General features: G+C 55.4%; 1 protein-coding gene across 1 annotated transcript; it reads right to left on the reverse strand.

The window, feature by feature from the left end:
• Positions 1–279: 279 nt before the first annotated feature.
• PPP1R35 (protein phosphatase 1 regulatory subunit 35) lies at positions 280–2,801 on the reverse strand. The gene is made up of 5 exons (XM_063950438.1): positions 2,569–2,801; positions 1,322–1,502; positions 931–1,135; positions 740–852; positions 280–561 (listed from the first exon to the last, which is right to left on the reverse strand). The coding sequence occupies exons 1-5, from the start codon at positions 2,784–2,786 to the stop codon at positions 388–390; spliced, it is 891 nt and encodes a 296-aa protein (XP_063806508.1). The 5' UTR covers positions 2,787–2,801; the 3' UTR covers positions 280–387.
• Positions 2,802–8,877: the final 6,076 nt, after the last annotated feature.

Consider the following 8,877-nt stretch of genomic DNA (forward strand, 5'->3'; position numbering starts at 1 on the left):
TGTGGGAGGAGTTACGGTACCGTCCTGTAACACTGTGTAGCTGTGATGTCTCCACGCTGCTCAGGCAAAGTAAGGAGCAGGTGCGCACAGTGGGCCGTTGTGCAGACCCTGTCAGTCGGAGACCATTAGCTGCAGCCCTCTGAACCTCTCCTACTGACAACACACTCGCTGCGGCCCCACGTGAGTCACACAAGTACTTTAATAAGCCACACCCCGCGCCTGCTGCCCCTCTTACTGCTATAATCACCGATAGCGCCAGGCACTGCGACACAGGACACGTTATTTGGGGATACTCCTCCTGGGACATTTATTGTGTAAAAAAAAAGTTCTGAGGAAACTGTACAAAAGAGTGTCAGCATCCGACATACGTGTCTACCGGGGCCGCCGCTAAGACGCCCACTCCCCTAGCTTGTGGAACATGTCAAATACTGAATGTGGTGGCCTTGTCCGTGGCTCCAGGGTAAATGCTGGCAGTCCATCTACGCCGAGGTACGGGGTCTCTGTGAACCTTTGGCAGGGGTCTGAGAAGGCGAAGAGGTCGGGACCCTCTATTGGAGATACCTGCGGAGGAGGAGAACACAATGGTCACGTCATATGCAACCGTCGTACTTATGTCTCTGGAGACGCCCACACCAGCACTATGATAATATACATGGCTACACGTTTATATAGTGACCTCTCAGCTCACAGATGCCGGGCCACAATATATGAGGCGGGAGGAGGAACATGGCGAGCTTACCTCATGATGCTCCGTTCTCCTGTGTTGCGCCGTCAGCCTCTGGAGATGTTCCGCAGGCGGCTCCACGCTGACCAGGCCCTGATACAGATTCTGCACCCTGGATACGTTGAGAGCTGCAGAAGAGAGCTGTATTAGAGAAACACTAAGCTTCCTCCTGCGTGCCCCGGGGCGAGTCACCCCCCACCTCTTACCTCTGGCCGCCTCGCTCTGCACACTGCGTCTCGCTGCGAATGATCGGCCCAGCTCGTTCTGCACCGCGCTCTCCGCATCGAACTCCTGACGAGCTTCTCTCTGCACCTTGAATCTCAGTGCTGAGCTGCTGTGCATTCTGGGGGCTGCGAGGGCTCCGGGAAGCGCTGCCTCCGGTCTGCCCTGATCACCGACATCAAAGCGCACCTGAGGGCAGACGCCACATCCCACTTATGCTGTAGTATATTGCGGGGGGATCACACCTCTATAATTACACATGCTAGGGGTAATGTACATGCAGAGATATACAGAACCCGTGTGAGGACCTGGGGGTGGAGCAGACGTGACTGACAGACAGCCCAGCCAATACCATGTAATACACTGATGCCTCACCTGTCTCTGACTCCTCCTGCTGCGCTCTGACGTCTGCCTGCGCAGGATGCCCCCACCCTTGTCAGGTGTCAGGGAGATGTCCAGTAGCGGATGAGCCTCTGCCTGATCAGGAGTCACGGTGGACGGCTGGGGGGCGGAGTTTGCCGGGAGAGCGCTCTCTTCTTCACAGCCCAGAGACATCCTGGAATAGGCAAGAGACAGCAAGGTGAATGACAGTCTAGTACCTGTGTTATACAACAATACACCACCAGTGCGCTCATCTGCCTATCACACATCACACTGGGAGTACCCCAGTACACATATCCGTCCAGGCGTCTGATGGGTAAATGTCTAGATGTAAGGAGTGGGTGGGGGGGCAGGGGAGGAACCAGTGGAGGGTGGTGTAGGGGGCAGGGGAGCACCCAGTGGCAGGGGTAGTGGGGGGCAGGGGAGCACCCAGTGGAGGGTGGTGTATGGGGCAGGGGGGCAACCAGTGGAGGGTGGTGTAGGGGGCAAGGGAGCACCCAGTGGCAGGGGTAGTGGGCGGGGTTGGGGAGCACCCAGTGGCAGGTGGGGTAGGGGAGCACCCAGTGGAGGGGGGTAGTGGGGGGCAGGGGAGCACCCAGTGGCGGGGGTAGTGGGGGGCAGATGAGCACCCAGTGGCGGGGAGAGTGGGGGGGGGAGGGCATTACCCAGTGGCGGGGAGAGTGGGGGGGCAGGGGGGCACCCAGTGGTGGGTGGGGCAGCAGAGCACCCAGTGGCGGCGAGAGTGGGGGGCAGGGGAGCACCCAGTGGCGGGGAGAGTGGGGGGCAGGGGAGCAACCAGTGGCGGGTAGGGGGCAGGCAGCCACCAAGTGGCGGGTGGGGTAGAGGGCAGGGGAGCACCCAGTTGCGGGTTGGGTAGGGGAGCACCCAGTGGCGTGGGGCGTGGGGGGCAGGGGAGCACCCAGTGGCGGGGAGAGTGGGGGGCAGGGGAGCACCCAGTGGCGGGGAGAGTGGGGGGCAGGGGAGCACCCAGTGGCGGGGAGAGTGGGGGGCAGCCAGGGTTACCACCTCATCCCTTTAATTCTGGACACATTAATTACACAGGTTCTGTGGCTGATTATAACCAGGTGAAATGGAATCTTGAAGGCAGCCAGCCACAGAACCTGTGTAATTAATGTGTCCAGAATTAAAGGGGTGAGGTGGTAACCCTATGGGGAGCACACAGTGGCGGGGGGAGGGTTTGGGGTATTCGCATATCAGGGGAAGGGGGTCATCGGTCTCACCCGTCCTCCTCCTGGCTGCTGCCCGGGGCAGTTGCTGTCACAGCGCCGGGATCACTCAGCGGGCGGATCCATGGTAACGGCATGTCGCCATCTTTATACTCCCGCCCGTGAGCTTCAGTCTCTACATACAGAGCGGAACCGCGGCCATCTTTGTACTCCCTGCGTTGCCGCGTCTCATCCGAGATCACGTGTGGATGCACTGACCAATCACCGCGCATAGTCTGTCATCACCGGAAGCCGCACGTCTCCCGGCAGCTGTGTCTCCAGTGCGGCGCCATTTCCCAGTAGCTAACCTCTAAGTCTCCGAGAAAATGGCGGCTGCTTGCGCTCAGTGATATAAAACAGTCCAGGGGGCTGTATTATAGGTTGAAGCTAGATCCAAGTGGGCTAAGTGACCTTTTCCGTCAGGGGGAGGAGTCACGACACAAGGGGGAGGAGCTAGGCCAGCGGGATAGTTCCTCCACTATCCACGCCACCAACTATTACCTTTAGTAATCAGGTGGTGAGCGGAGCGGAGTGAGCCACCGAGCCCGACGTGTGGCGAGCGTACTTTTCGGGTACCCTATTCGGCCGTAGCTCCTCCCCCTGGTGACGTGTCTCCTCCCCTAGGTACGTCAGAAGGTCCCTACTCCCACTCCGATATAGAATCAACCCTGTATTATAGCTGTGTCATGTGACAGTGTGACTGGGGGATAGGATGGGCTACAGCGAGGAGTATCCATGTATCAGCTGTGTTATGTATGGATGATGTTTATATATAGTAGCCGGCAGCGCTCTGCGTAGTGTATCACTAGCATACATCTTACATAGAGCGTGCTGATGTCTGTAGTACATTGTAACTAGCATAATGACTGAGGAAGTCTGGCATGCAGATGAAACGCGTCGGCCCTTGTCTGGGAACGCTGCCATGCAGATGAAACGCATCGGCCCTTGTCTGGAAACTGCCATGCAGATGAAACGCGTCGGCCCTTGTCTGAAAACGCTGCCATACAGATGAAACGCGTCGGAACCTTGTTGTCTGGGAACACCTGCCATGCAGATGAAACGCGTTGGACCTTGTCTGGGAACACCTGCCATGCAGATGAAACGCATCGGCCTTTATTGTTTGGAACACCTGCCACTGGTTACCCTTCCTCACCATTCAGGAAAGATTCCTCTCCATGTGTGTCTCTGATAAGCCGGTGTTATATATTTACTATTGTGACCAATGCACCTAACTGCCCACGCCAAATTTCCGGGAAGAAGGTCAATAGGGCAATCCCATTTACGATGAGGATGTAACACATCAGCTGCCTGTTCACTGAATACATCAAAAAATTCTTCATATACTGTGGGTAGACCAGACAAGGGCTTAATCACAGTGGATCGGATAGGAGTTTCTTCTGCCAATAGTCACTCCATGCCTCAATCTGAAGTGAGGCCCAATTGATGCGAGGATTGTGGCGTTGTAACCACGGCAAACCCAGCACGATGTCGTAAGAAGACTTAGGAATAATGAGAAACTCAATGCGTTCCTGATGAAGAGCCCCCACTTGGATGATGACAGGAGCTGTCTGATGTGTGACATCCCTGCCAAGAATTTGACGATCATCGACTGCAGTCAGGTAGAGGTGCTGAGACAATGAAGAGACTGGAATATTACATTTCTTGGGAAGGTCTGAGGTAATGAAGTTCCCCGCTGCCCCAGAGTCCGCCAGGGCAGAGATGTGATAGGAACCCGCTGGAGTCACAAGGGTAACTGGAAGTACTAAGTCAGGAGAAGAAGGAGACTTTAATAAATGGCCCAACCTGACTCGCCATTGCAGGTTAGGGCTTAGTGTTTCCCCGGACGCTCAGGACAGGACCCGATAAAGTGACCGGGAGCGGCACAATACAAACACAATTTCTCTTTTTGCCTCCTGGATCATTCTTCCGGTGAGAGCCTAGATCTTCCTGCTTGCTTAGGTTCTTCTGTGCTAGCAGTCACTGGACGATGCAGAGGCGGGGAAGAAACTCTGGAGAAAACTTTCCCCTGCCGCTCTAGACCTCTCTCTCTGAGACGTAGGTCTATCTTAACACACAGGGAGATTAAATCTTCTAACTGAACTGGAAGATCACGGGTAGCCAACTTGTCCTTAATGCGATCCGAAACTCCTAGCCAGAAAGAAGCAGTTAGTGCTTCATTGTTCCACTTTAATTCGGAAGCCAAGGTCTGGAATTGGACTACAAATTGTCCCATGGGACGGGAGCCGTGTTTAATATGGAGTACCTCTGTAGAGGCGACACTGCTCGACCTGGCTCGTCGTATATGCGTCTGAACGCGGAAACAAATCTGACATAATGAGTGAGTAAAGGGTCAGACCTTTCCCACAGCGGCGATACCCAACTTAAAGCTGAACCAGTTAGCTGGGAGACAATGTAAGCTATCTTGGTCCCAGCAGAAGGGAAATTCTATGGATGTAGTTCAAATTGGATGTCACATTGATTGAGAAATCCTCTACAGAGCTCGGGGTTCCCATCATATTTATTAGGAGCAGGAAGCTGTAAGTGAGAGACAGACACAGAGGAGTGAGCAGCTGGTGGAGTGGACACTACAGGGGCAGGTGACCTGAGTGACTGCTGGAGGACATCCAAGTGAGTGGACACTTCCTGTAGGTAGGTAGTGACTTGCTGCTGTGTGGCTTCCTGTGTCTCTATTCATGAAATAACATCCTGAAGAGCCGCTGGGCCCACACTGTGGTCATGTGCCGAGTCAATTGGTCTTGAACAATCTGTCACGGGCTGGTCTGATTGTGTTCTCGGTAATGTCCTAGGGGGGGTCATTCTGAGTTGATTGCTAACTGCCGTTGTTCGCAGCTCAGCGATCAGGCTAAAAATCGGCATTTCTGCGCATGCGTTTGCTCCGCAATGCACACGCGCGACGTACGGGTACAAAGCCCGTTGTGGTTGTGCACAGGTTCTACCGAAGTTTTCAGTCGCACTGGTGGCCGCAAGAAGATTGACAGGAAGGGGGCGTTACTGGGTGTCAAATGACCGTTTTCAGGGAGTGTTTGCAAAAACGCAGGCGTGTCTGAAAAAAATGCAGGCGTGGCTGGGCGGGTGTATGACGTCAAATCCTGACACGAACAGGCTGAAGTGATCGCAGCAGCTGAGTAAGTTCAGAGCTACTCAGAAACTGCACAAACTGTTTTTGCAGAGCTCGGCTGCTCAGGCGTTCGCACTTCTGCTAAGCTAAAATACACTCCCAGTGGGCGGCGGCATAGCGTTTGCACGGCTGCTAAAACTAGCCAGCGAGCGATCAACTCGGAATGACCCCCTAGGTGAGCCAGTGGAGGGCGCAGGGAGGCAGAAGTTAGGTGGCTGAGACATGGACAAGTCATATGCTGGAGCACTCTGGAAGTTTACACAGTGAGCACAGAGAATTGGCGAGACCTGAAGCTTAGGCGCGGAGTATAACTCGTCAGGGGTTTTCACCAGTGACCCCCGCCAGGGCAGGTCGCGGCCCTCTGATCAGGTTCCTCTGTGGAGGCTGTGAGACACTCGAGTATACAGGGATACTTAATTCCGGATTATACTGAAGTGCTTAACCATCGATGGTGAGTCCGATGGTGACGTGGAAAGGTAAGTATATTGGAGATGGTGAACTCTGGAGTACTTGGGTAGCTGAGGATGACTAAATCGGTATGGCAGCCGATTGCGTGAGGACAGTCTGTGTTTCGATGGTGCAGCCAAATGGCCGATAACAGAGCTGGTCAGGGAACTGATGATGTGGCCTGTGAGCCGAGTGCAGGGTCGGTCTAGGAACCGATGGTGTAGCCTGGGAGCCGGGAATATCCGGAGCCTGTGAGGGGAATCCTGGACTGAGCACCGCAGACTGGTAACACACTGGGATGGAGATAGTGGAAGTCTCTGGCGGCAGGTAAGTAACCAGGAAAGGCAGGTACAGCAGGACACAGGTAACCGGATCCCTGGAGCAAGCCTGGAGCCTTGGGAACTAACGCTGGAGAACTTGCAGGAAAACTGACAAGTTGTTCAAGGCAATGAGGACTCTGGGAAGCCTGCTTATATTCCTCCAGAAGCATGCTGATTGGTTGCTGCCGGCAACAGCAGCAGCATGCACAGAACCAGGAAGTGATTACCTGGATACGTGAATAATGTGACTCTGGATCATGTGACTCTGCCAGAGTCAGTGAACATCATGCTAGTAACCACAGAGCGTGTGCGTCACAGAATACACCAGCATGCCAATAAGTGGCGTGCGCGAGCAGCACGTGAACCGTGGTTCCTGACAACTGGCAGGGAGCTCGCTGTGCCGTCTGAGCCGTCTCCCCCGGTGTGTGACTGGCAGGGCCGCTCGCTGTGCCGTCTGAGCCTTCTCCCCCGGTGTGTGACTGGCAGGGCCGCTCGCTGTGCCGTCTGAGCCTTCTCCCCCGGTGTGACTGGCAGGGAGCTCGCTGTGCCGTCTGAGCCTTCTCCCCCGGTGTGTGACTGGCAGGGAGCTCGCTGTGCCGTCTGAGCCTTCTCCCCCGGTGTGTGACTGGCAGGGCCGCTCTCTGTGCCGTCTGAGCCTTCTCCCCCGGTGTTTGACTGGCAGGGCCGCTCGCTGTGCCGTCTGAGCCTTCTCCCCCGGTGTGTGACTGGCAGGGCCGCTCGCTGTGCCGTCTGAGCCTTCTCCCCCGGTGTGTGACTGGCAGGGCCGCTCGCTGTGCCGTCTGAGCCTTCTCCCCGGTGTGTGACTGGCAGGGCCGCTCGCTGTGCCGTCTGAACCTCCTCCCCCGGTGTGACTGGCAGGGCCGCTCGCTGTGCCGTCTGAGCCTTCTCCCCCGGTATGTGACTGGCAGGGCCGCTCGCTGTGGTGTCTGAGCCTCCTCCCCCGGTGTGTGACTGGCAGGGCCGCTCGCTGTGGTGTCTCCTTAGTTAGTGGGTTCCCGCCTTTCTCCCCTCATTGCGGCTGGTTTTCCTCTTGGTGCCGCCGAGCTCCTGTATACTGCATGTGGCACATTACGGGATCCGTGCACCCGTTGTGTCAGAGAGACAGAGCAGCCGTCCGGTGGGTGTATTTTCCGGCTGCCTCTGTCACAGTCTTTTCACTTAATAAATATGAGATCAAGAAATGCAAAAATAAATAGTTTCCCAATTCCCGTGAGAAGACAACCCATAACTGGGAGACATCTTCTATCTCTCTAATCAGCAAACAAAGGGCCTAATTCAGGTTGGATCGCAAATTGCGATCCAACCGGAATTCTTGCGGTCGGCCCGCGGGTGCATGCGCAGCGCCCATACTGCGCATGCACCCACACTGTCTGCGGGGGGCCGCACAAAATGTGATCACTTCTGCCTGTCAATCAGGCAGAGGCGGGGCGGGGGCGGGCAACACTCCGTTTCCAGGGAGGAGACGAAGTGTTGCAGGGGTGGGGTGACGCGAACGGTGGGTGGTACAGCGTGAAAGGAGGTGTAATCGCGGCAGCTGCGTGACGTCACACGCAGACGCCGTGATGGGTAAAATGGCGCCGGGGCTCCTGCTGCAGGAGCCATCACTAATTTTTACGATGAAGCAGAAATTGCGAGTTGATCGCAATTTCTGCTTCATCAAGGGGGGGAGGCGGCGGTCAGCATGCTGGGCGGCCTTGTCCAGCGATGGGCGGCCCCCAGCATGCTCGGGAAAGCTATCCTTACTGAATTAGGCCCAAAATGTGCATTTTCACGAGTTAGCCACCAGGGAGCAGCAGAGTCCATTACTTACAGTACAGACGGGGAGACAACACTGCTGACTGTATATGGGGGCATATTCATCATCCTTTAAATGTCACAATTTATACATTCCCCAGGGAACTCCCCAGGGAATATAGAAATTGTGACATTCATCAAACTTCAAAAAAGCATTTTTTTCGGCGTTTGAAAGGGAAACTGTTCACCACCCTGAGATGGCGATCAGCTTCCCGAATGTGCGCTCAAGGTGCCGGCAGCTTGTGTAACAGCATAGGCAGTGTCAGGATCTATTAAGATTTCTCACCGCTGTGCTGTGCTCTGTGCAGCTTACCTTCCCTGTTCCCCTCAGTGCTGCCAGCCTCCGGTGACTCTCCCGCTGTGGCCGCAGACACGGGGTGGGGGGGGGAGCCGCGGACACAGGGTGCCGGCGAGGGGGGTGCGGGGGGCCACCGCTGCATGGAGTGTGCAGCAGCGGCCAGCCCCGGGAGACAATCAGGTGCCGGCGGGGGACATTATATATGAATATATATATATATATATATATATACACTGCTCAAAAAAATAAAGGGAACACTAAAATAACACATCCTAGATCTGAATGAATGAAATATTCTTATTAAA

This window comes from Pseudophryne corroboree, assembly GCF_028390025.1.
Source record: "Pseudophryne corroboree isolate aPseCor3 chromosome 6 unlocalized genomic scaffold, aPseCor3.hap2 SUPER_6_unloc_4, whole genome shotgun sequence".
NCBI lineage: Eukaryota > Metazoa > Chordata > Amphibia > Anura > Myobatrachidae > Pseudophryne > Pseudophryne corroboree.